At 44.4% G+C, this 27,548-nt stretch overlaps 1 protein-coding gene and 6 non-coding genes across 7 annotated transcripts; 5 read left to right on the top strand and 2 right to left on the bottom strand.

Moving 5' to 3' along the window:
- The first annotated feature begins 194 nt into the window (after positions 1 to 194).
- LOC104936517 (N-chimaerin) lies at positions 195 to 16,176 on the top strand. Its single transcript, XM_019258236.2, has 15 exons — positions 195 to 310; positions 604 to 698; positions 3,566 to 3,604; positions 3,693 to 3,748; positions 5,729 to 5,760; positions 5,925 to 6,038; positions 6,898 to 7,024; positions 7,126 to 7,287; positions 11,153 to 11,230; positions 11,590 to 11,674; positions 12,090 to 12,263; positions 13,957 to 14,034; positions 14,110 to 14,247; positions 14,333 to 14,438; positions 14,521 to 16,176. Exons 2-15 carry the CDS (start codon positions 680 to 682, stop codon positions 14,690 to 14,692), a joined length of 1,380 nt encoding a protein of 459 aa, XP_019113781.1. The 5' UTR covers positions 195 to 310; positions 604 to 679; the 3' UTR covers positions 14,693 to 16,176.
- Positions 16,177 to 18,972: 2,796 nt separating this feature from the next.
- trnam-cau (transfer RNA methionine (anticodon CAU)) lies at positions 18,973 to 19,045 on the top strand. The gene has a single exon. It is a non-coding gene; the product is annotated as a tRNA-Met (tRNA).
- A 307-nt stretch (positions 19,046 to 19,352) lies between these two features.
- trnak-cuu (transfer RNA lysine (anticodon CUU)) lies at positions 19,353 to 19,425 on the top strand. Its single transcript has one exon. It is a non-coding gene; the product is annotated as a tRNA-Lys (tRNA).
- Positions 19,426 to 19,661: 236 nt separating this feature from the next.
- Positions 19,662 to 19,732, top strand: trnag-gcc (transfer RNA glycine (anticodon GCC)). The gene has a single exon. It is a non-coding gene; the product is annotated as a tRNA-Gly (tRNA).
- Positions 19,733 to 20,172: 440 nt separating this feature from the next.
- trnad-guc (transfer RNA aspartic acid (anticodon GUC)) lies at positions 20,173 to 20,244 on the bottom strand. The gene has a single exon. It is a non-coding gene; the product is annotated as a tRNA-Asp (tRNA).
- A 3,649-nt stretch (positions 20,245 to 23,893) lies between these two features.
- trnag-gcc (transfer RNA glycine (anticodon GCC)) lies at positions 23,894 to 23,964 on the top strand. Its single transcript has one exon. It is a non-coding gene; the product is annotated as a tRNA-Gly (tRNA).
- Positions 23,965 to 24,414: 450 nt separating this feature from the next.
- Positions 24,415 to 24,486, bottom strand: trnad-guc (transfer RNA aspartic acid (anticodon GUC)). The gene has a single exon. It is a non-coding gene; the product is annotated as a tRNA-Asp (tRNA).
- Positions 24,487 to 27,548: the final 3,062 nt, after the last annotated feature.

Consider the following 27,548-nt stretch of genomic DNA (forward strand, 5'->3'; position numbering starts at 1 on the left):
TGTTTTTATAGGACCGTTATTGCTGAGCCGTTAGCTCTGTGGATAACCGGTTTAACTGTCACTTTGAGAAGCATAACGTTTACTCACGTCGTATATTATAACACAACTCAAGTTGAATATATTCTCCTGTGAAAAAAAACTTTTAACTTTAAACTAATTAATTAATTACGACGTGTTTTTCTTACGAAGTTAGCGGCAGCGGCAGCATCAGCTCCGGCTCGTTGCCATAGCGACCCCTCGGAGAGAAGAGAGGGGCGAGACTGCGCTCACGTGACCCAGCAAGATGGCGACCACAACGTAAAGAATGGATGTGAGTGTTATCAGCTAACCGTCAGATTAATGAACGGCTGGTTTAATTCAGCTTTTTATTTTAAAAAGCGTAATTTAAAAAAAACGTTTTTAAAATAAATCCTTTCTTGTCAGCGTGACGTGATAAAACAGCCGTTAGCTGCGTTTGAATTGAAGTAACCGTCCGCTAACGGTAGCTCCTCGTCAGTTATTGTTTGTCGTTACTCAGCTTCAAACCGATTTAAACCGCCGTTATCTCACCGTTAAACGCTTTAACTTCACTGTTTAACCTTCAATGTGTCTCTTCTCTTTCAGGGTTTGAACTAAAGTGTTTGCTGTGAATCTGGATCTGCTGGTTTTATTAATTGTTCATCATATCACAGAAGTCACGATGGCCCTGAATGTGTTTGGTAAGCAGCATCATCACGCCTCAGATTTAAATTAGTTTATTCATTAATGTTTTAATATCATAATGTTTCTCTGTGGAGCCATGGAGCCTCAGTGTAACTCCATTTATTCAAATTTACTGTGTAATACTTCAGTATTTCCACTTTAAATACTTCTCCACTGGATTTCTGAGTTAGTTACTTGGCATATGAAGGTTATTTTACACAATATGAAGCGTTTTTATGGTTTAAACAAGCATAAAAATAAGTGACACCGTCACAGACAGACACTTTATTGATCCCTGAGGGAGATCAAGCATCCAGTAGCAGCAAAAGAGTAAAAACGTACATTAAACGTACTTTAAAATGAACCTATAACACATTAAACATTAAACATACTTTAAAATGAACCTATAACACATTAAATGTACTTTAAAATGAACCTATAACACATTAAACGTACTTTAAAATGAACCTATAACACATTAAACATTAAACGTACTTTAAAATGAACCTATAACACATTAAACATCAAATAAAATGAACCTATAACACATAAACGTACTTTAAAATTAACCTATAACACATTAAACATTAAACGTACTTTAAAATGAACCTATAACACATAAACGTACTTTAAAATGAACCTATAACACATTAAACATTAAACGTACTTTAAAATGAGCCTATAACACATTAAACATACTATAAAATGAACCTATAACACATAAACGTACTTTAAAATGAACCTATAACACATTAAACATACTTTAAAATAAACCTATAACACATTAAACATTAAACACACTTTAAAATGAACCTATAAGATGAATCTGGATTTAAATTAAACTTGTGTTGAGATCTTTACACGTAGAAAACTACATAAACAGTAAAAAATAATAAGAAATAGAACTACAAGTAGAGATAAAAAATATATATACAATATAGACACTGTCTGGCTACAGCGAGTTCACACTGGAGGCACCTTTATTCTTAATAAAAACATTTTTTATCTTCCAGCATAGTATTTTTATAGTAAAGTAAGAAGGTCGCATAGACACAGACAACCAGTGCATTAAACAATTCAGTGTGTATAAAGAAGCTTCATTATGTTCATTATGACCTGTCATAACATTAAAGTGTTGCTTACATTTGTAATATATCATCGATAATTTATTACTTGATATAAATCAATACAAACAATGACAGGGCACATTTCGCTGCCTTTATTTCACATTTTAAATGCACATTGTTGTATTTCTATTGTTGTTTTCTCAGATAAATAATCTTCTTGCGTTGTTATTGTGGACCAGAGGTGACAAATTAAATGACAATATTAAAGTTAAGTCGTCGATTATTAAGTAAAAAAGTTCCATGTGAGGGTTAAATGATCGATCCTTTAAACAAGTCAGCAGTGTTTCTTTGTGTTCTAGTGAGAGTGTGTGATTTATGCGCTGCTAGGCTTAATGTTGAAGTACGTTAAAGTGTGGCATTTTGTTTTGAGACCTTCACCTGTGGTGGAGATTTCTCCTTGAAACGTCGTGGGAACACAAAAATAGAGACACTCAGCTAAAGTGTCGACACATCCCAAAAACTCGGCCCTCTGGGTTTGCTTTCTTTCCACCGCTGTGAGCTGTCGGCGGTCTATGTGTTATGTCTAGTTTTCTTGTGAGTGTGTCTGTCTGCTGCCTTGAGAAAGAGGATGACACACTCGCCCAGGGAGTTATTTTGAAGGCAGGATACCGGCCCGACGAGTGTTCAATAGATAAGGCTCGTGCAGTGAACTCAGAGTACACAGAGACAGGAAACAGGCGTGCAGAGACGACGGCTGAGTTTGCAAGATGCTGGTCAGCAGAGTCTGAAGACGCAGCATTAAGATGATTATTTGCACCGCTGCTGCGAATCTGCACAGCTTCTCCACACAATGAGTCACTGAATCAACGAACGCGGTGCAGAAGAGTTCAGCCAAACTCCAACTGAGTGCCCGAGGCTTTAAAATTAACATTTCGAATGAGCGACGAGGAAACGCTGACGCTGATATCATCAGCAGTTAATTGTGGACGGGTCGGCCCGAGGCAGTGACGCCAAAATCTTGATAAACATCCCAGCGAGAGTCTCAGTTCGTCTCCGCAAAGAACTATAAATGAATGTCTCACAGCTTTCTCTGCTTCAGAGTAGATTTATTTACAAAGTCGCTTCATGTATACTCTCTCTAAAGAGGTTTTTTCAGTCTGATATCCCGAGGTGATTGTACACAAAGTCATGTTGCATCGTGAGAACTTTGAACTTTAAAGAAACCGCACATTTTCCTCGGTTCGGCCGTGATGATTGCGTGATAGCTTTAAAAAACCCTGACACTGTTAACCAGCACCAACTTTTTGGAGGTAGAGCGCGTCGTCCACTCATCAGATTGATCCCCGTCTCCTCCTGTCTGCACGTCGAAGTGTCCTTGGGCAAGAAATCGAACCCCAAATTGCTCCCGATGCTGCGCCACGCGTTGTGTGAATGTGTATGAATTGTTGGCTCCTAGAAACTGGTGAGCAGTTGGCACCTTGCATGGCAGCTGATGTGTGAATGGATGACCGAGATATGTAGTATAAAAGCACTTTGAGTTGTTGAAAAAACGAGAACGGCGCTCAGTAAGTCCATTTACCAACATCTGAGCACGATGGATTGACTCTAAAACGTCTGTGCATTAAGTTCCACCTGAATCCACTCATAGATTTTATTTAAACTACGAAAGGAGATGAAATAAAATGACTTCATCTGCTCAGTGCTTCCTATAAAAACTGGGACACTCTGCAGAAATCAGCTCTGTCCACTCGGGGGCGCTGCAGCAAAGCAAATGAAACTTTGACTACCTGTTCAAGACTTCTTCTTCCTGTCCTCAGATCATGATGAATACAGGCCGCCGGTGTGGAAGTCTTACTGTGAGTATCTAAAGAACATTTTAAACTTTGATTTTTTTTTTGGTTTTTGCTCATCTCCTGCCGTGTTTGTCACATCTCTTTGTCTCAGTGTACCAGCTCCAGCAGGAGGCTCCTCACCCACGCCGGCTCACCTGCACCTGCGAGGTGAGAACGCACGTCCTAATTTGCACTTCCACTTGCCGATGTTTAATTAATTCTGGCGCCGTGAAGGAGCACAAATAAACCGACTTCACAGACACCTGAGTGTTCACCCTAACTGTGAGAGGCTGCATGTAGCCGTAACTATGCAGTTAACCTGTCGTTATCGGTCATGAGCATCTATTTTCCGTGTGTGTGTGTGTTTGTGGGGGTGTGAATCCAAGTGGGATTGTTGGGGTGTGTTAATCTGTGTGTGTGTGATGGTGCCTGGTCCGGCAGTCGGTGCTGACCCAGTTACAATCAGCAGGACAACAGACGTCATGAACAGAGAGGAGCCCCCCTCCCTGTTCGTGACGTCTGTTGGGAGTTGAGCCATACGTGATTTAATGATGCACCAATAAGCGCTCGTCTACGGCCGGTACTTTTTGTGGCACGTCAGGGTGACATTAACAAGCGTCCTTCAGCCAGAAGACCTCGAGTTACATCGTTGAATGAATCATTAACACAAGATGTTACTAAAATAGCTGATTAAATGGGAGCTTTTTTTTATGTCCTTGTCAATTTAATATATTTGAAGTTCGGACAACATCAGTTTGACGACCTCACTTTGTCCTTTTCTTTGTTTCTTTTATTGAAATTGAACATTTTACCGACATTGGATGATTGCTTTGGAGTAGAAATGTTGACTAACGGACAAATTTGGAATAAACGGATCGAATTTCTAACCCCAACGCGAGCATGACACCACTGAGACTTTGTGCTACTTCCCTTTTCTTGATGCCAGTAATAGAAAAATAAGCTCCCTTTGTTTTACTGTAAATAGTTAATTTGTAATTCACTGTGAGAAAGCTAAGCGTTGGATGTACACACCTGGAAATGAAGCTTAAAAAATACATAAATAAGTGTGAATAGTTTGTGAAACAATCAGATAATAACTTTATTTTGCTGATTAACCAACTTTATCGACGGCGCTCCCTCACTCTCATTCACTGTCCATGCAGCTTAACCACCTCTCTCTCTCAAATTAAACTTTTAAAGTCTGTATTTCGCAGCATAAACTGCGAGTCGGGCTCCGATTTTAGACGCTGGGCTCATGAAATAAACAAAGCCAGAACACAACAGGAAGAGTTTCAGAGGTCACTGCATTTTTATTTTAGCAGCCAAAACACTCTACTCCCACTCAGATGAAGGGGAGTTGAGTGTTTTTTCCCCTTTACGCTTCACGGAAAACATCTCTTTGTCAGCGTGTGCGGTGTGTCTGTAAATGTCAGTTCTTTCCAGCTTCAGTTTGTCCATTATCCCGAGTAATAATAGCTTTCCTTTTCTCTGCTGTGAGCTGACATTTTACCTCCCACCGACTGTTGAGCGTCCCGGAGTGATCCACCAAAGGACGCGTCTCTGTAACCGGAGAGCCGTTAAGTGGAGAGCGCTCTTTATATTCATGCTCTTATTAAAACACCAGCCAGTCGTCGGTGAGTTATATCACCTCCTGCAGGTGTTTAATGTGGATTGTGAATCTGTTCACCATGTGCAAAATCTGACATAATCGCTCCACGTGTGCTCTGCACGGTTTCACTCCGTACCAATTTATTTCATCATTTCATTTAAAATCCAAGCTCGTCCCCTCTGTAAGGATGTCTATTGAGAATTAGTCATGGGTATTATCCTGTCCAGCTCCACGCATGGCTCGCTGACAGGCCTTAGAGGTGTGTGTCTCCGTCGGCCAAAGTTTGACTTGTTGTGTGTTTGTCCCTCGCACTAACAACAGAGCGTCCACGTAAATATTCAGCGCCGTTCGTCGGGTCTTTAGGATGGATTTATTGGCTCTCTCTATGCATTATTCTCTGCGCCCACATGCTCACGATTAAGTGGTCTGAGAAAGAGCCGGTGGCGTTGTTGTTGTTATTGTTTTTGTGAGAGTTAATACTCTATCCTACGCGAGCTAACAGCCACATAAACCATTCCATGTGTTTGTTTTCCCTGCAGGTGGACAACCGACCTAAATACTACGGAAGAGAGTGAGTCGGCCTTCTCTTTATCAGTGAATTATATGAAGCACACCCCTCAGTTTAATCAAGTTTCCCAGACACACATCATCACTAATTTGTGGAGGAAGTATCGCTTGGATTTCACAAACTTTGCAAATAAGTGTTTGTTTTGTTTTGTTTTTTTTTACGTCCAGGTACCACGGGATGATCTCCAGAGAAGAGGCCGACCAGTTACTGAGTCAGGCCGAAGGCAGCTACCTCATCAGAGAGAGTCAGAGGCAGCCGGGCACGTACACACTAGCTCTAAGGTTCGTTAGTTTCTAGGCGATCAAGAGCGAATGTGAAGCTCGCTGGTGCCAGTTCAGAGATTCAGGTGCATCTACGGGAAAACAGTTCAACTCAGACCCGGAGAAGTGCAGCTAGTCAAGCTTAAACCCATCTTTAACACTTTTTGTTGTAATAATCATCTAAATATTAATTTGTCCGTGAAGGAATGAGCAAAGCTTGAATAACCTCCAGCATATTTAGCTACACCTGCACGTAGAAGAAGAGAAGCCGATGGTGCGTCCGATCGCATTCAGGTTTATGAGGCAGCCTTCGAGCTCTTTAAGCTCCTCGCGAGTCTCAGTCCGATTCGTCCCCGTAAGCATGTCAGCGTTACTTGAGTATGACCTATCGTTTTCAAAGAGTAGGTGTCACACTTTGAATCGGGTGCACGGCACAGTTTGAATCGAGGTTTTGGGTCAGTTCGCTCTATTCATAGTCGTGCCATTCTTCCACCTGCACAAGTTTCTCTCCCATCCCGGCCCACGGTTATAATTACCTTCCATAAATACTCTGCTTTCATGAACTAGTGTTGCAGAAAAGGAAAGGTTGGATTTTGGGTTAATGATCTAGCGGTGGTGGTTTTCGTTGCGATCCACCGAGGGGCTGATGATGCGTTGGCCCAGTTCAGAGTCTGTCGATCACGGCTCTGGCGAGTGCCATTTTTTTTGGACTCTGTGGTAACTTAAAGAGCTGCAGAGGAAATATAAGTCGAGTTTGGTTGAGATGATCCCTTATAATTGTTGTATCTTTGATTTGAAGCTCAGTACATGAAGCAAAGACTCATTCAGTGTCTAAATAATAATAATAAAAAGCAAAAGCATCCCCCTGCTTCGTCTCTAGGTTTGGGAACCAGACGAGAAACTTCCGACTCTACCATGATGGGAAACACTTTGTCGGAGAGAAGAGGTTCGAGTCCATCCACGACCTGGTCACAGACGGCCTCATCACGCTCTACATTGAGACGAAAGTGCGTCCGTTTGTTTCATACGACATTAATCAACTCTAGCTGCTTAAGGATGAGCATGTTGCAGAATGAAAGTTGTTTACAGTCACCTTCTTTCCTGTCAGGCAGCGGAGTACATTGCTAAGATGACCATAAACCCCATCTATGAACACGTGGGCTACACCACCCTGAACCAGGAGCCCACTCTGAAAAAACACCTCCCCCTCAGCCCAGAGGCCCCGGACGGACCCGCTCCGGCCAAAGACGACTGCAACGCCGAGGAGAGGGTGAGCGACAAACACGTGCATGAATGTCCGGATCGATGTCTTCAAAAGTTGTCTGAAATGTGTTTTTGAAAGAGAAAGTGTGTCAGAGCTGAGGCCAAAACGTATTCTCAAATTATTTTGAGGTTTTTGGCAAGTCGGCCTGAATGCTTAGCAGGATTTTGGAGTAGTGTTGGCACGGAGTACTGGCTACACACCAGAGAATACTTCCTTTAGGAAGCAAATCGAGTCATTCATCGTTGTAGAAGACGTATTTTAAAAGCGAGATCAGCCCTGATGTAAGACAAAGACAGATGATGAAGAAGTTTGGGCTCGATTTAGATTTACATTTTTAAACGTCTGCGCCTGAATCCAGAAGACACAAAGTAGAAAGTGTAAAGTTCTGTTCCAGTTCAGCAGAGGAAGAAATAAGTCATTATGATTTTTCCTGCGGGCAGTTTGCTGAACAATCTCTCTAATATTTAGAGAATGTGGTAAGAAAAATGATAGATGCATGTATCATTTGGAAAGATTATAACAAAGAAGGAAAGTTTCTGTACACTGGAAAACATGTCAAGACCAGGACGGTAAAAGACGGTAAAATGACTGACTGTGTTTTCCTACATCCAGTAAAACACAATCATCTTTTGAAACCTTTATTTATACGCCGTTTTCAGGGAATAAATATATTTAATAGCATATTTTACCGTCATCGTTTGGCAGCATTTCATCGTAAAAATCTACAGATATTTTAAAATATGGAATAAAACGTCAACCATATACGTGAAATCAACAGTACTAATATCCAAATACCGCAATATTAGAAAACGTTAAACCACAGCTGACAGTATTTTACCGTTAAAAACGACATTTTATGGCTTATTTATGATATTTTAAGGGAATTTATACAAAATAAAGTATTTTCTAGTAGAGGCTGCAGTAAAACCCTGTAATATTTAATGGCATGTTTTACGGTCTTTTACCGTAAAATCTACAGACACTGTAAAATATGGAATAAAACACCAACCTTATACGTGAAATCAACAGTCAGCTGTGGTTGCCACAGTTTTACCGTAATAAAAACAGTAAAACCTTTTCTTATATTACGGTAAAAGTACGTTAGTACTGTTGATTTCACGTTTTAAGTTTGGCGTTTTTTTATTCAGCACTTTCAAATGTCTCTAGATTTACTGCCAAACTATGAAATGTGTTAAATATTACGGTGTTTTACTGTATAATTAACAAAATGCTGCTTTATCCTGATTAAATTCTCTTGAAATGTCGGATAAATAAAGGTTTTACTGTATACAGTCATACTTTAAGGCATATTTTAGTCTTTACTTTTTAAAGTGTACAAAGATCCTTTTTATTGTAATAGAAAAAAGTTAGACCGTGTTTATCTACGGTGAAATTCTGGCAATCCGAGCTGACAGTTTTTTACAGTTTATGTATGTGGAGTACAAAGATGGAGGTGTGAGTGGTGAATGGAGGAGGATGGATGCAGAGGAGAGATGGCCTCCAGCCAAGCTCTGCAGTAAAATTACATAACAGCAGTTCGCCTGCAGAAACCTGCGCCCGCCTGCTACGTATTCGGGAGGCGACTTTGTTGTGGGCTCGTTAGTTTGCATAGTTTATAGGAAACTTTCTCTATAGGTGGAGGAGCTCGCGTTGGGTGAGTTTGTGGAGCGCTCTGCGGTGTTTTTCATGCAGGTGGAGGCGGGAGGTGCAGATCCATTCATGCAAACTGCTGTAAACAAAGTGTGCAATGCGTTTATGTGCCACGCCAGCACCGAGCCTCCTGAGGCCTCGTATGACCTGCAGTGCATGACCACTGCTGCACCTCATACATCACTGTCTGCACGTGTGTGTGTGTGTGTGTGTGTGTGTGTGTGTGTGTGTGTGTGTGTGTGTGTGTGTGTGTGAGATGGGGGTGGTCCTGTGTACGTGTGTGCTTTCCATAATTGGGTGGATTTGCAGACAAAGCAAGTACGGCGGTGACATTGAGACCAGAGGGGGCGGCACCAGAAATCCATATTTCATCCGCTCGTCACCTCTTTATCGGGGGGTTAAACGTGATTTTACACCCCCCGCGAGGGCGATAAAGACGCGATGGTGTTGATGAGTTTTTAAATTTTTAATTTTAAAGGCCACGTTGTGAGCGCGAGGTCTCAGGACGGCGAAAGAAAACGCTACGTTTCAGGAGATGAGTTGTTTTCGTCCACAGTCGAGACGCTCTTTTGTTCTGCTCCCTCTTCCCTCCATCACTACGCTGCAAAAACATTAAATAAACATGACCGCTCATACATATTCACCACGATTTGAATATATTTCTTCATTTTTAAGACATTGTATGTCAAAAAATTCAACTTGTATATCAAGATTTTTGTAAAATATCACATCTCTGGAGACGAAACATGATCAAACGCTCGTTTGTTGACAGCCACCGGAGGCAGCACTCAACCAGAAACCTCTTTTAAAGTGAAGATTTGGCCTTAGACTGCTCTTATGTAATGTTGCTTGTATGATCTAACAGTAATTGATGTGAGAGCCACGTCAGGACGCGTGATATATTGTGTATTAGCTGTTTCTCAGAGCTCAGATTAAGGTTTTTTTTTGTTCTGCAACCTCAAAAACATAAAATATCCACGAGCAGTCGTTCATATTCACTGTGTCGTGTTGTGAGGATCATTGATTTGAATATATTTCCCAGTTTCGAGGGAATTTTGTGTCAAAAATTCAACTTGCGTGTCAGGATTTGTAGTATTTAAATGCCAAATATCACCCGGCTCGAAGCTTTTAACACGATTAAACGCTCGTTTGTTGACAACCACCAACTGCTCTGATATAACGTTACTTAAGGACACGGGTTATTGTGCGTTAGCTGTTGTTCTCCGTGGATAATCGATGTTGCGTGAGGGGAAACAAAGAGGAACAAAAAGTGTGAACGAATGAATGAAATCACAGCTCGCTCTGTCTTTCTTCTCTCGGGACAATCGAGGTGGCAGATTTGGTGACGAACGACAAGAATCGCCGCCCTCCGATTGGCTCCGTCTCCTCTCGGCGCGACCTGTTAAATTCATCCGTTACCGCAGCCTCCACCTCCACCTCCTCTTCTTCTCTCTCTCTCTCTCTCGCTTTCTCCCCGCCTCCGTCACCTCCCTCCTCCTCCGCTGGCTCCGCTTGGCAAGTGTGTGGAGGGAAAGCGGATTAACACACACACACACACACACACACACACAGAGCCATGTGGGCTGTAGCGCTCACCTACACGAGACCCGGAGACAGAAGCGCTCGCTCTGCTGCATCAAGAAGGATTTGAACGCTCGCTGAGTCGCATTAAATTAACTTTTTTTTATTTTCTTTTGCGCCGGCTGTCTTTTGTTTTTTTTGTTATGAACTGGAATTGCAGCATGCAGCCCGCATCCGTAAGCAGAGCTGATGTGATTGGCTGATCTTTGTGCTGCTACGACGGCAGGATTGGTCCTCGGCTCGGGATGTTGTTGTTAGATGGAGCTCCGAGCGTGATGTTTGCAACTCGTTCCTGTTTTTATTGATTGCTCTGATCGTTCTCTCGAGTGTCTTTTTGAAAATTTTTAATCACGCCTCCAGTGTGACTTTAATTTAAACTACAGCTCCCACAATGCCGAGCCGAGAGTCGTACGTCGTGAAAAGGGGTAAGAAGCGGTCGCGCAGCAGCAGGCGGCGAGCCGAGAAGGACGCAGGTCAGAAGGGCTCTTTGTTTACAGCCGCTCTCAGCTTGAACGTCAGCGCCGGTTCGATTCCCTCCCTGCCGGACCCCGGCAGCCGCACGGGCTCGGCGACCCCCTCCAAACCCACCTCCCCTGCTTCCACCTTCTGGCAACCAATCAGATCTTTTGCCCTTTCGCAGCTGACGTCGCTGGTGCGGCGGGCCACCCTGAGGGAGAGCGACTTGGCGCCCAAGTACGAGAAGGTGCACAACTTCAAGGTGAGCGCTTTGCCTCCTCCCCCCACATCCTCCACCCTGAACGCTGAATCAGCTCATGGGGTCTTATTCAAATCAGCTCAGAGAGCACACACATTTACATTTCTGCATATAGAGCCAGATTTCCATATTACAAATCGCCATTAGCGAGGAGCACAAAGGTCGGAGCCACAGTGTGCAGAGCTCATGGGAAACACACACACAAAGAGTGACGGAGGTCATTTGCATTTCATTATATGGAGCCAATTAAAGCCGAATATGAGCAGATTAAAAACTCATTTTTCTTCTTCACTGTGTCTTTTGTTAATACAGATTATTGCTGCGGTCTATTATTTAACGTCCGTTCGTCTCTTTGTAACCAGGTTCATACATTCAGAGGTCCCCACTGGTGTGAGTACTGTGCCAACTTCATGTGGGGGCTCATCGCTCAGGGAGTCAAATGTGCAGGTAAGACCAAAACTGTTTTTGTACCAGGCTGTAAACATGTTTATTTCTGCTGTGAAACATTGGGACTTATGGAGACTAACTCATTCTCAAGTGGACGTTCGAAGAACTGGCAGTAATCTTTGATTTATTTAATCCAGATATCTCCAAAAAGTGATTAAATCTCTGCTCCTGTTTGCCTCCTCCGCTGTCCTCCGCCTCCTCTCTCTTAACCCGTGATTCATAACCGGACAGCAGGCGTAAAGTTAGTTGTTGACTCATCCGCGGTTGATTTTTAAATGTTAAAAGATTCAATTCGGAGCCAGAGAACTCGCTGTGAGTGTGATTATTGCTGCGTGTGGGTGATGAACTGTGCCGCCGCGACGCCCACACTTAAACTAGACATTTTCAGAGACGGTTTCTTGTCTTTCTCCGTCAGACTGCGGCTTGAACGTCCACAAGCAGTGCTCCAAAGTCGTGCCCAACGACTGCCAGCCGGACCTGCGGCACGTCAAGAAGGTGTACAGCTGCGACCTCACCACGCTGGTCAAAGCCCACAACACCAAGAGACCCATGGTGGTCGACATGTGCATACAGGAACTCGAAACCAGAGGTGAGCCACGTCTGTCTGTGTGTGAGTCACTGATTATATAATGTTGATAAAAGCTTGTCGGTATTGTCTGCTGCACCCACAAGGTGTTTGTGTGACAGCCCGTCGTCTCTAAAACATAAGCAGGCGTGGGAGTGCTCCAGTGTTTCGCTCTCAGGGGAGCTGGATTATATCGACTACGATTCAAGACCCGAGTTAAAATAATGCGTGAAATCAATAAAGACGCCCGACTTGACGTGATTGAACTTGACTGGAGCGACACCCGTCGTCCCTCGACTGTCTCCGTCTTCACTTATTCCTCTAATCAATCTTCACAGCCTCCTCCTCCTCCTCCTCCTCCTCCTCTCTTTGTTTTTATCTTGTCTGTTTGTGCTCAGCTGCTATTTCTGTAACTCTTCCAGTTTAATTTCCTCGGGCTGTTCCACCGGAGAAACAATCGCCACAAACACTAAAATAATCTATAAACGATTGGAGTAATCAAAAAGGAATCAATCAAGTCAACAATAACTCGCATAGAATGAAGGTCCAGTTGTAGAGAGGGATAGATTTAGGGTTGCAAAGTTCTGGGAATTTTCCAAGTTGGAAACTTTCCATGGGAATTAACAGGAATTTATGGGAATAAACAGGGAACTTACAAAATTGAAGGTTGACTATTGAAGCCACACATGATAAATAAGCTATAGCTGGTATCATATCATTGACCATTTATGAGGCTATCTTACCCCCAATTTCCAGTTAATTCCCATGTACATTCCCATAAATTTCCATAATTCTCATGGAAACTTTCTGATTTTTCTGATTTAGAATATATGCCTCATTTGGAATGTTTCCCAAATTCCCCATCTTAACTACTCCTAATTATTAAATTACCCAAAATTTCCAGTTAATTCCCATATATATTCCCATAATTCCCATAGAAACTTTCTGATTTGGAATATTTCCAAAATTCCCCAGCTTAACTACCCCCAATTACTAAATTACCCCCAATTTCCAGTTAATTCCCACAAATTTCCATAATTTCCATGGAAACTTTCTGATTTGGAATATTTCCAAAATTCCCCATTTCGAATATTTCCCAAATTCCCCAACTTAACTTCCCATGGAAAGTTTCCGGAAATTTACCAGAAATTTACCATACCTTTGCAACCCTAGATAGATGTATCAGGTCCAGTTGTTGGTAGTGTTGCAGAGGAGGTCCTCCTGAAGAGCTGGAGGTCTTCAGGAGGTTTTTGACGCCCCTGATCTGGTAAAGTAAAGAAAAGTTTGGATCGCCCTAAACGTACGATCGTCGTTCATTGGGAATTCAGTGTAGGTGGGGAAAGGTAACGTGGCCTTTTGGGTTGATTGAAGATCAGAAGCGCCACCATGTTCTGGATCTTCTGAAAGAGTTTCACTGTGCAGGAGGTTTTCTATCCTTAGGTTAGGGTGGTTCTTGAGGTCCTCGGCAGTAGTAGATGTTTGGCTTTGTTTGAGGACAACAGGTGCCAGCCTATCTCTAAGGTCGAGGGAACCGAAATGTCTCCAAGACAGACAGCTTGACGTTGACGTTAACATAAACAAATGTGCTGAAACATTCTCCACAACATGCATCAGGAGTCGGGATTTTTCAGGCAATTGAGGCATCGTGATCAGAGAAGTTTAGTTTTAGAGCCACTAATCATGAAACGTCCCTTCAACTGTCCTCGTCCTGTCTCAGGTCTTCAGTCGGAGGGTTTGTACAGAATATCAGGCTTCAGCGAACTCATCGAGGACGTCAAGCTCGCCTTTGACAGAGGTGAGTGAGACTTTTTCTTTTTTAAGGATATCGCGTGAAATGCCGACAGAATCTGACGACTGACTCGCTCCACAGACGGAGAGAAAGCTGACATTTCCAGCAACGCTTACGAGGACATCAACATCATCACCGGAGCGCTGAAGCTGTACTTCAGAGAGCTGCCGATCCCCCTCATCACGTACGACGCTCACCCACGCTTCATAGAAGCTGCAAGTAGGTCTCCACGCTTTCTGTGTGTGGTTACGTAAAGACGCACGACTGAATTGAGGAACAGTTGATGATGATCTGTGTGTTGCAGAGATTACAGACCCTGAAAAACGTCTGGAGTCTCTCCACGAGGCCTTGAAGCTGCTGCCGCCAGCTCACTGCGAGACGCTGCGATACCTCATGGCTCACCTCAAGAGGTCCGAACTCACGGTTTCACTTCATCTCATCTCTTCTTTATGTTGTTTTTACTCACGCTCTCCGTCCTCTCTCTCCATCCAGAGTGACCCAGCACGAGAAGGACAACCTCATGTCCAGCGAGAACCTCGGCATCGTCTTCGGCCCGACGCTGATGAGGGCGCCCGAGCTGGACGCAATGACGGCGCTCAACGACATCCGATACCAGAGACTCGTGGTGGAGACGCTCATCACCAACGAGGACGTGTTGTTCTGAGAGGAAAAAGTGACTTTTTACAGGCAGCAAGAAGAAGTACACTACCTGAAGGACGATCGAAACAAACAGTTGAGACGTCTCGATGGAAGGACGCAGTGTTTCCCCACGTTTTAAAAGCTCTGCACGAGCCTTATTCGATAGAAACTAACATTTATTATCACTTGAATGAGCTCTCATGTTCTAAATTAATCGCGTAAAGGAAACACTCCGTCATCCATCTGCACGTCGACACCTCTTTCCTAAAACACTCTCCGAGAAGAAGAACGAAGCCCCGGCTTCACAACACGAGTTAGACAGCTGGATGAATGAACGAACGAACCACGCAACTTTTAATAAGTGACTTGGACCTAATCGTTTTCTTCTTTTCTTTTAAAACTCTTTACTTCACAGCTCCCTCTGCTGTTCCATCGACTGAACTGTGATTACGCAGGAACCTCACACTAACAGCTCACTAACATAGTAAACGTAGACTTTTTAATTAACGCCATATTTTTCCTTTTTTAAATATTCTAGTTTTGTCGCTGTGTGTACGTGTGGAACGGACGGAGCTGTAAATTAAACGGTTAAATGTTTAATTTCTTTTCCTCTCTGCATCGAATATAAAAGATTTCAGCTTCGCACATCGACCCCCGAGGTCGTAAACGACTTGAAACACGTGATTTTTCTTTTCTCGCTTCGCTTTTGGTTTGTCATGATTAAGCAGTATTACCACGCTCGCCCACGAGGACAGCAGGATTCTCCAGTACTTTTAACAGTCTGTCTTTCCCTTTTAATTAAAAATTAAAACGAAGTTACTCTGCTTGTAATTAAAGTGGTACTGGAGCTCCGCCTGTTTGGAAAGATGCTGTGAAATTTTGATAATCGCTTAAACAGAAGTTTAAAAACAGGTTGGTTGGTGATTATTTTTATTTCAAACACGTGAAAGAGAGTCTGTGATCAAAGCAGTATTAATTACGGGACGATGTTGCCAATCTGTGATATGAAGGATGATTTATTTCTAAACTGGTGCCATTCAAATAAAAAGTTGGAGTTGGAGGTGTAGAAATGATTCTGCATGTTCCTCCACCCTCAGCAAACACACACACACACACACACACCTTATGTTTTATCCATTCCTCCCCCCACTTCTGTCGGGGTTCACCAGACACATTTTAAACAGACAAAGACAGAGTTTGGGTTGTTTAAAATCAAGCGCACCCCGTCCTGGGTCGGGCGTACGAACATCGAACACACACACACAAAGAAGTGACGTCAGCATTTTTCTAACATGACTCATGTTTAATTTCTCCTTTAACTCTTTATGTTTATTCCTCTAATCATGTTACTAACACGATGACAACCTGTGAGCCTTCAGTGATCTGTGATTTTTTTTTTTTTTTTTTGGCATCATGAAATGTCTTTTTATTTTATTATTATTGTCATTGCTGTAAAGTATTTTCTATATGGTTTATGCATGGTGGAATTAAATTATTAAATATGGCTCAGATGAGACTTTTTACCCTGATTCTTACTCACGAGCATCACAAACACATTTTTATTCACTTTTTTAGCAGATTGTCTCATTTTGATCATTTTTTGAGCCCCAAAGTGGCAGTGGTTTTATTTTGAAAGGGTAAGCCAGTGTTTGTTTGTTTTTTTTAACATAATTAATGCAATAAAACAACCTAAACTGTTAATAACAATATTAAGATTTTTTTATGTAACTTTGTTGGACACGCGGAATAACCGTGTGACATCACGTGGTGTGTTTGGCCTCCTTCCATTGGCTGCTGCTTTCTTAATTGGAGGCTCCTCCGTGTTTGCAGTTAGGCGGTCACCTGATGGAGAGATGTCCGGACTTGTGTCGTCGTCGAATATTAATGCGTAATAATTTAACACCGTCAGGACAGTTTATGATTTCGGTGAAGAAAAAAGCACCAACGGAGAAAAAAACGCAGGTGAGCGAAGTTTTTGCAGCCAGCAGGTGAGTTTTTATCGACCTAATACAGCAAATAAGTTTATTGCCGTGCGTGCTTTTGTGACCTAGCTTTATTTCCCGTGTAAATATATTAATTAAAACTAATTAATAAAGTAATTTTAAAGACAGATGCGGCGCAGTTCAGCAGCTAAAAGCTAAAAAAAAAAAATTATTATTATTATTAATTATTAATTTGTTAATAATTAGCGCTTGTTTTACTTAGTTTCGAAATCTGAAGTTCATAAAAAAACATATTAAATAGATTAAAAAGCAATTTGTGCATTAAATTTGACACTTTTGATGCATTTTAATGTTTATATATATATAGATAAAAAAAAGCGAAAGCGTTGCAGGTGTTACGAGGAGAACTGTCACCTCGCCATCTGCTGCCCAGTCGCTACTGCGCATGTGCAACTCAAAGAGACGCGAAGGAAGCAGATCGAGGCGTGCCTCAACGTTGAGCCACGCCCCCAACGCTTGACTCCTTTCCGGTGGCCATCTGGTGGCGGAGACTATGAACTGCAAGTGGCCGCTCTGTGTAAATAATATTTTAATTCTGTGTATATAATATAATATAATTATATATATATATAAATAAAATTTTATATAATTAAATATTATTTATTTTGTAATTGTTTAAAAAAAAAGAAATATATGTACACTGGGAGTGTTCAGGTGTTACATTTAAGTGCATATATTTTACTTCTAGTTGAACACACTGACACTGAACTCAAATAAAAGAGGAGTAAAACAGGAAACAAAAGACACAGACAGTAGCCTACACTTCAAAATGCCTGCAAATGTCGCGTGTCCATAACTTCGGTGCAGAATGCCTCATGGTCTTCCTGCAGACTGAAAGGGAAGAGAAATGACTCAACAACAACAGGGTTGTCACACGACCTCGAAGCTATAAGCTAAATTCCATATTAAAAATGGGGTGTAGGAGCATATTACAACACTTGTTTTAGGAGACACAGCTTTTAAATGAAATTTAGGCAGTGCTTTGTTTTAAAAACTGGACTTTTCCACATTCTGTAGTAGGTTAGGCTGACTTTCTCAATCATCTACGTCATTTGCAGTCTGTGATCATTGCATTTGCAAAGTTGGAGCTACTGGCTTGACTACAGTGTAGAACGCAAATACATACAAGTAACCGTTTCAGAAATAAAATAATGTTACCTGTCACTATATCACAAAATAGCACGTCAAAACAAAAAAAAAGATTTTGCAAACTGATTTATTTCGTCTTCGTCTGCGCACAATATTCTTAGCGGTCCACAGAGCGGCCACTTGCAGTTCATAGCTCCGCCACCAGATGGCCCCCGGAAAGCAGTCAAGCGTTGGGGGTGTGGCTCAATGTGGGGCGTGGCTCAACGTTGAGGCACGCCTCGATCTGCGGGCTGCAGCCAGGGGTACTTGGCCTCATTTGCTACTTCGCTAAAAGCTCTGAAAAAACAATGTTATGTTGTATTTTTACGTATTCTAATGTTAGCAATATATATGCTATATATATATATATTATATATATATATATATATATATATATATATATATATAATGTGTGTGTGTGGGTATATATAGTTTATATATATATATATGCTAACATTAGCTATATATAACTATAGCACAATATATGCTAGCTATATATGTATATATACACACACACATATATATATATATATATATAGATAATAATATATATATATATATATATATATAATGTGTGTGTATATATGTTATAGCACATAATATGCTCTCTCTCTCTCTCTATATATATATATATATATATATATATATATATATATATCTTGTTGGAGTATATAATGCTAACATCAGCTATATATAACTAGAGCTATATATATATATATATATACACACACACACACACACACTTTGTTTTTGCTGCTGATGGAAGTAGCTAACGAGTTAGCCACCTAGCTTCCTTTTAATTCCTGTATGTGTGTGTTGGTCATTTGTGTGGTGGCTACTTTAAGGTGAGTAAAAATGCAGTACAGTTTAGCAGCTGACTTTAAAGCTAATCTAAGCTGTAGTAGTATCTATAACTTGACAGAAGCTGCACATGGGAGGTTCAGATTAGAAGCACTTTGCTTCCCTCTGGTGGGTAATGAGAGAAACCATTACCAACACATTCAGGTCAGCTTTTGTAACCTTCAGCCATACACTGTGCCACACTTACTTAACATACTAAGGGTGGCAGCAGCAGTTAGCTGAGTTAACCACTGCCATACATCCACACCTGTAGTACTCGTACATACCTCCCACCAGCTGCTATTTAAGGACTTCGGGTGGAAGTGTGTCTGAAGCCTCGTTGGCGCAGTAGGCAGCGCGTCAGTCTCATAATCTGAAGGTCGTGAGTTCGAGCCTCACACGGGGCACTTGTTTTTTTGTTTTTTTTCTGAAATCCTCATTTTTACAGTAGCTTTTGTAACAAATATTTGTGATGCTCATCACACTATTACTTTTTTTTTTCGTACAAGCGTATACACTATTACTGATACATGAAAAGGTACCAAGGTAATAGCTGCTTGTTCTTGTAGCTGTAGCTAACGTTAATGCTAGATAACACACAATCTAAGGTAAGAGTAGTATAATTACTATACTACTATACTAAGTATGCTTAGTAATAGTAGCACTACAGTAATGAGAGAATTTATAAATACAAGTTTTGTCATTACACACATCGCCCGGCTAGCTCAGTCGGTAGAGCATGAGACTCTTAATCTCAGGGTCGTGGGTTCGAGCCCCACGTTGGGCGCACAACTTTTTCTCTCTCTGTCGTTTACAGATCATCTAGTGCGCTCGTTTATTTATTCATGCATTGATTTAAGTTAATATCCAACCACAATCTGCTGCTTTGGCAGCAGTACTGCATTTTTTGGCCCCGTTTGATGTAATGATGAATCAGATGCTGCCTTTTAAAATCACAGTCGTCGGTCCTGACTGTGGACGTGAATGCATAAATTGGCCACGCCCAGAAATGCTTTCATGTGAGCATTGGTGGTTCAGTGGTAGAATTCTCGCCTGCCACGCGGGAGGCCCGGGTTCGATTCCCGGCCAATGCAACACCCTTTTTCACCTTTTCACACCATCTATAGATGTCAGGGTCTTTCAGTAACTATTTCACAGTTTGTGCATCTATTTTCATTTGTTTTAAACTAGGAGAATTTTTATGGCCAAGCGGAAGGAGTGGGTTCGATTCCCGGCCAATGCAACAGACGTTTCACATGTTGTATCATCTGCATATGTTCGTACAGCAGGTATATTTAGTGTATTTTTTCTTGTTTTTAAGGAAAAATTATGTATCCATTTTTGGTTTCAATTCTCCAGTCTCTTAATCTGAAGGCCAGAGGAGTTGAGGTGTTTGTAAGTGATACTGTCTTCCAGTACAGGATAATAACGGCAAGAAGAAGCTGTTTATTGAAGGTAGGTTCTTGCTGTGGTCTCTAAAGAAGCGTTTGGCATAGGTTAAGATTTTGCAAGTGGAGGAAAAAAGGTATGTACACTCCCCGTCGGGGAATCGAACCCCGGTCTCCCGCGTGACAGGCGGGGATACTCACCACTATACTAACGAGGAGATGATAGCTTTTTTTCCACGCGTCCTTTTTTATTTGTTTGTAGAAATATTGGTCCACATTGCCAGAAGTAAGTCGGACCTGTTTCCAGTGGGAGTTGGACTCCGCCAAGGCTGCCCTTTGTCACCGGTTCTGTTCATAACCTTTATGGACAGAATTTCTAGGCGCAGCCAGGGCGTTGAGGTGGCCTCAGGATTGGGTCGCTGCTTTTTGCGGATGATCTAGTCCTGTTGGCTTCATCGGAACGTGACCTTCAGCTCTCTCTGGAGCGGTTCGCAGCCGAGTGTGAAGCGGCTGGGATGAAAATCGGCACCTCCAAATCCGAGACCATGGTGCTCAGCCGGAAAAGGGTGGAGTGCAGCCTCCGGGTCGGGGATGAGATCCTGCCTCAAGTGGAGGAGTTCAAGTATCTCGGGGTCTTGTTCATGAGTGAGGGAAGGAAGGAACGGGAGATCGACTGGCGGATCGGTGCGGCTTCTGCAGTAATGCGGACTCTGCACTGGTCCGTTGTGGTGAAGAAGGAGCTGAGCCGAAAGGCGAAGCTCTCGATCTACGTTCCTACCCTAATCTATGGTCACGAGCTTTGGGTAGTGACCGAAAGAATAAGATCGCGAATACAAGCGGCCGAAATGAGCTTGCTTTGCAGGGTGGCTGGGCTCTCCCTTTGAGATGGGGTGAGAAGCTCTGCCATCCGCGAGGAGCTCAGAGTAGAACCGCTGCTCCTCCGCATCAAGAGGAACCAGTTAAGGTGGCTCGGGTATCTCGTGAGGATGCCTCCTGGACGTCTCCCTGGTGAGATGTTCCGGGCACGTCCCTCCGGGAGGCGGCCCCAGGGAAGACCCAGGACACGCTGGAGGGACTTTGTCTCTCGGCTGGCCTGGGAACGCCTTGGGGTCCCTCTGGGAGAGCTGGACGAAGTGGCCGGGGAGAGGGAAGTCTGGGCCGCCCTGCTGAAGCTGCTGCCCCCGCGACCCTATTAACGGATACGCAGGAGAAGATGGATGGATGGATGATCCTCACAGTGTTGCCAGCTCTATCCAGGTGAGCGAGGGCCTGTTGAAGCAGGTAGATGAAGCAGTTTGCCTACTGCCCCCATCCGAGGTCTCAGATGGTCCAAAACCAGTCTCTCCAGGACTTTCATGACATGGGATGTCAAGGCAACTGGCCTGGAGTCATTGAGCAAAGCTGGATGTGACTTCTTGGGTACCGGAACAAGGCAGGATGTCTTCCACAGCACCAGAACCTTCTCTGGTTGAATAGGTGCTGTAGAACCCTGCGCAGGCCTTCAGGACTCTCTTGATACCATCCGGGCCTGCAGTTTTGTTCCGGCCTAGTTTCTCCAGCTGTCTTTTCACCTGGATCAGGCGAGTGGAGGAGGTGATGAGGGGCTCAGAGATTACTGTTGTGTGGGAAGATGCTGATGATGGGGAAATGTTGAGGTCCATTGTGGGGGTCTGGAGATGTGAGGGGTCATGCTGTCGATGTCACTGCCGTGGGGGCTGCAGAGTTCTTCCCAGTCTATTGTCTCGAAGCAGTCTCTGAGCCTAGCACTGGTTTCCTTCTACCACTGCTTCACAGGCCTTTCCACAGGTCGTTGTTTAATCACCACAGGGGTGTAGTCTGTGATGAGTTGAACAAGGTTAACAAGGTTCTCCCCGTGCAGTGTAGGCTGGATCGTGTTGATGGCACAGCTGGATGTGACTTCTTGGGTACGGGAACAAGGCAGGATGTCTTCCACAGCACCAGAACCTTCTTCGGTTGAATCGGTGCTGTATAACCCTGCGCAGGCCTTCAGGACTCTGGGGTTGATTCCATCCGGGCCTGCAGCTTTGTTCCGGCGTAGTTTCTCCAGCTGTCCTTTCAACTGGCTCAGGCGGGTGGAGGAGGTGATGAGGGGCTCAGAGATTACTGTTGTGTGGGAAGATGCTGATGATGGGGAAATGTTGAGGTCCATTGTGGGGGTCTGGAGATGTGAGGGGTTGTCAGTCTGGGTCACAGAGGTGTGGAGGAGAAGAGGGTGTGGGTGAACTGAGGCTCCTGTACTTCCATTGAATCTGTTGAATCGGTGTGAGTTGGCCTTCAGGCTGATTCCCTCAGTGATGGTCCTTATTCCTGAGCACACATCCCTCACATTGTCTTCTCCTTATGTTCCTCCTTGCCTTCCCTCAGCTTGCAGTAGCTCCCAGTCCCCGTCCCTGAAGGCTCTCTTCTTCCTGTTCAGCAGCTCTTTCAGGTCACTGGTGGTCCAGGGCTTGTTGTTTGGAAAACATCGCACCCTCCTGGTGGGTACGATGCTGCCCACACAGAAGTTGATGTACTCTGTGATGCAGTCAGTCATGGCATTGATGTTCTCACCATGGGGCTCACACAGTGCATCCCAATCTGTGGCCTCAAAACAACCTTGTATGGACTCATCAGCTTCCTGTGACCACCTCCTAACTGTCCTGGTGATCACAGACTGCTTCTGAACGTTTGTGTATCTGGAGGTGAGAAGTACCAGATTGTGATCAGATCTGCCAGGGGGCATACATTAAGTCCACGGCTTTATTGTCTCTGGTGGGGCAGGCCACAAACCGTTGAAAGGTTGGGCGTGTAGCAGAGAGGAGTGTGGTTGAAATCACCGGAAATGGCCATGAATGTATTTGGATGGTCTGTTTGCAGTCTGGCTGTGATGACGTCACACAGTGTTGGCATCGGCTAATGTAGGAATGTAAACAGCGATGATGAGGATGCATGGCATTGTTTACGGCTAACCCCTAAAATACACTGCATGCAGAACGATGGCAGTAGAGCCAATACGTTTCAAATTTAGTCAATGTGTCAGCTCACACAGTCTCAGGTTCTGCTGTGACACGGCTCCGGAATGACTGCGGCGACCAGCAGCCCTCCACAACACATACGCAGAGCTTCTATTTTTACCATGTTTGCCATCAAGTGCTCCCAGGAAATTTGGGAAGTTCCACTTTTCCCAGAAGTGTTGTGCGATGGTCTGGCTCTCCAACCCCCAGTCAGTCTACAGCACAGACACAGTCTGTACCAGGGCCTTCGATATCTAAGGAGAGAGACCTACAGGTCCCGGAGTCCAAGGGGGGCTTGCATTGACTCAAGGAGGAGCCAAAGACAGCAGACCACTGACTCCTCTCAATCCTGCAGGAGCCAACTCCAAAGCTAGACAGTGACCTGGATGAATGCTGTCACTTTGCTGTGAGCTTCATGCCTCACGGGAAACAAGAGGCGCCAGTCCAGAATTCATTCACCCACTTACCCATGGTTGAACAATCTCCCAAAAAAAAGAGAGAGAGAGGAAAGGCTGTAGCACAGGACCGAGTCAATCTTCTACTGTATGTATGAATGAATGAATGACTCTTTCTCCAAGTGACTACAGCTGGCAATATCGTGCGACTATGCATGAAATTGCGAAATCTTGTGCGTTCTCGCGGCGCTCGGTGGCTGGCGGAGCCGCACCAGTGTGCATCACAAACAGATTATGTGAGTTGGTGTACGCTGTCATTTCGGAGCAGAGCCGATCCGCATGCAGTGTATTTTTGGGGTAACAGTTCAATGTCCGGGCTACATAAACGGTCCTTTACGGTTTATGTCCGTTGTCAACAGTCTCTCTCAGCCCACACCGTCGGAAATGCCTTCATGTGAGCATTGGTGGTTCAGTGGTAGAATTCTCGCCTGCCACGCGGGAGGCCCGGGTTCGATTCCCGGCCAATGCAACACCCTTTTTCACCTTTTCACACCATCTATAGATGTCAGGGTCTTTCAGTAACTATTTCACAGTTTGTAAATTTAGTTTCATTTGTTTTAAACAAGGAGAATTTTTAAGGCCAAGCGGAAGGAGTGGGTTCGATTCCCGGCCAATGCAACAGGCGTTTCACATGTTGTACCATGTTGTATCATCTGCATATGTTCGTACAGCAGGTATATTTAGTTTATTTTTTCTTGTTTTTAAGGAAACATTATGTATCCATTTTTGGTTTCAACTCTCTAGTCTCTTAATCTGAAGGCCAGAGGAGTTGAGGTGTTTGTAAGTGATACTGTCTTTCAGTACAGGATAATAACGGCAAGAAGAAGCTGTTTATTGAAGGTAGGTTCTTGCTGTGGTCTCTAAAGAAGTGTTTGGCATAGGTTCAGATGTTGTAAGTTGGGAAAAAAAGGTATGTACACTCCCCGTCGGGGAATCGAACCCCGGTCTCCCGCGTGACAGGCGGGGATACTCACCACTATACTAACGAGGAGATGATAGCTTTTTTTCTACACGTCTTTTTTTATGTGTTCGTAGATAGGTTGAACACATAAATGCAGTATATTGTCAATCGTCCTTTTCCCCACAACCAGCTGCAGGGGTTCTCAAACAGGTGCACGCCCAAGTACCTTTGGTCCTGCACCACCTCCTCCTCCTCACCCAGGATGGAAACTGTGCTCAGATCAGGACCTAGTCCTGAAGTCCACAATCATCTCCCTCATTTTGGCCACATTCAAGACGAGGTGGTTGTTCCTACTCCACACCACGACAGGACTCCCGAGAGGTGTACAGCGTGAAGAGGAAAGGTGAGTACAGTCCCTTGCGGTGCTCCTGTGTTGCTAACAACCCGATTAGACACCCGACCCTTCAGCTTCACAAACTGTGGTCTGTCCATCAGGTAGTCAGTTACCCAGGAAATTGTGGAGGTATCCACCTGCATCACCTGGAGCTTCTCCTTCAGCAGTGTAGGCTGGATCGTGTTGAAGGCACTGGAGAAATCAAAGAACATGATCCTCACAGTGTTGCCAACGCTATTCAGGTGAGGGAGGGCCTGTTGAAGCAGGTAGATGAAGCAGTTTGCCTACCGTCCATCCAAGGGCTAGGGTCTAGGTAGGTGGTCACCTGAGGTCTCAGATGGCCCAAAACCAGTCTCTTCGGGACTTTCATGACATGGGACATCAAGGCAACTGGCCTGGAGTCGTTGAGCACAGCTGGATCAGGCGGGTGGAGGAGGCGACGAGGGGCTCGGAGATCATGGATGTGTGGGAAGATGCTGATGATGGGGAAATGTTGAGGTCCATTGTGGGGGTCGGGAGATATGAGATAAGATAAGATAATACTTTATTTATCCCACAATGGGGAAATTCACTTGTTAACAGCAGAGAAGAATAGAATCAAGGAGTGAAACACAAGTGTACATATTTACAAAAAGTACTAAAGTTGAATGTGCAGATTTAAGAATGTGCAGATTTACAAAACAAGTACTAAGGTAGAACATAAACAAAAAAAAACAAAACAAACAAGACCAAAAAATAGCAATGGGACATGAACAGGAGACCACAACATGATCAGGTGCAGGTGTTGTAAAGTCTCACAGCGGCAGGGATGAAGGACCTGTGGAACCTCTCCTTCTTACACCATGGGTGTATCAGTCTGCTGCTGAAGGAGCCGCTCAGAGACCCCACAGTGTCATGTAGGGGATGAAAGGGGTTGTCCATGATGGATGTCAGCTTAGCTAACATCCTCCTCTCACCCATTTCCTCTATGGAGTCCAGAGGACAGTCCAGGACAGAGCTCACTCTTCTAATAAGTCTATTGAGTCTGCTTCTGTCCCTGTCCGTGCTGCCTCCTCTCCAGCAGACCACAGCATAAAGGATGGCTGAGGCCACCACAGAGTCGTAAAAAGTCCTGAGGAGAGCCCTGCATACTCTGAAGGACCTCAGCCTCCTCAGCAGGTGGAGATGACTCTGGCCCTTCTTGTAGAGAGCATGGGTCTTGTCAGTCCAGTCCAGTTTATTGTTGAGGTGAACACCCAGGAATCTGCAGCTCTCCACCACCTCTATGTCCGATCCCTGGATGTTCACCGGTGTGAAGTGGGATGCTTTCCTCTGGAAGTTTACGATCATTTCCTTTGTCTTGCTGGTGTTGAGCTGAAGCTGGTTTAGCTCACTCCAGCTGACAAAGTCCCTGATGATGGTCCTGTATTCCAGATCGTCCCCCTCTGAAACACATCCAACGACGGCTGTGTCATCGGAGAACTTCTGGATGTGGCAGTGGGCGGTGTGGTGGGTGAAGTCCGAGGTGTAGAGGGTGAAGAGGAAGGGGGAGAGCACCGTACCATGAGGGGCACCTGTGCTGCAGAGCACCACGTCAGACACACAGTGCTGGAGCTTTACAAACTGTGGTCTGTTGGTGAGGTAGTCTGTTGTCCACGCAGCCAGGTGTTGGTCTACTCCCACACTTTCCATCTTCACTCTGAGCAGTGAAGGCTGGATGGTTTTAAAAGCATTGGAGAAGTAAAAAAAACATGACCCTAACAGTGCTCCTGCTGTCCTCCAGGTGGAGCAGCGATCTGTGCAGCAGGTATAGCACTGCGTCATCCACCCCGATCCCAGGCTGGTAAGCAAACTGCAGGGGGTCCAGCTGTGTGCCCACCAGCGGTCTTAAGTGTCTCAGGATGATCCTCTCCATAGTCTTCATCAGGTGAGAAGTCAGGGCAACAGGCCTGAAGTGGTTAAGCTCCTTGGGGCGCGGCGTCTTTGGTACCGGGACCACACAGGAAGTCTTCCACAGGGCTGGGACCTTCTCCAGCCTCAGAGCTGGTCAGCACAGTCAAGGAGCCTGGGGCTGATGCCGTCCGGGCCTGGGGCCTTCCTTGCCTTGATCTTTTTTAGTTGACTCCTCACCTGATCATCTGTTATGGAGAGGGGGGTGGGAGTGATGAGTTGTGAGAGTCTCAGGGGGGGTTGAACTGGTGAGGGGGTGGGGGTTAGGTGTTGAAGGTGTCAGGCTGAGGAGTGCAGGGGGAGGGGGAGCCGGCCAGGGGAGGTGTGAATAGGGGTCAGGGGGAGTGAGAGAGGGAGGGGGGGCAGAATCAAATCTGTTGAAGAACAGATTCAGTTCATTTGCCCAGTCCTTGTCCCCGCTTACTGGGTTCCTCCCCACTCCTTTTCCATGGCCTGTGATGGTCTGCAGTCCTCTCCAGACGTCCCTGGCGTTGTTCTGCTCCATCCGCTTCTCCAGTTTTCTCCTGTAGCTGTCCTTCCCCTTCCTGATCCTCAGCCGGAGTTCCCTCTGGACTCTACGCAGCTTTTTGTCCCCCGATCTGAAGACCCTCTTCTTCCCCTTCAGCAGGGCCTTAATCTTGGGGGTCCATACCATCTGAAAGCCGGATACGGTGGCATTGGAGACCGTCTTTCAGTACTACATTTTTTGGCCCGTTTGATGTAATGGTGAATCAGATGCTGCTTTTTAAAATCACAGTCGTTGGGCCTGACTGTGGACGTGAACGCATAAAATGGCCACGCCCAGAAATGCCTTCATGTGAGCATTGGT

This window comes from Larimichthys crocea, chromosome XIX (genome assembly GCF_000972845.2).
Source record: "Larimichthys crocea isolate SSNF chromosome XIX, L_crocea_2.0, whole genome shotgun sequence".
NCBI lineage: Eukaryota > Metazoa > Chordata > Actinopteri > Sciaenidae > Larimichthys > Larimichthys crocea.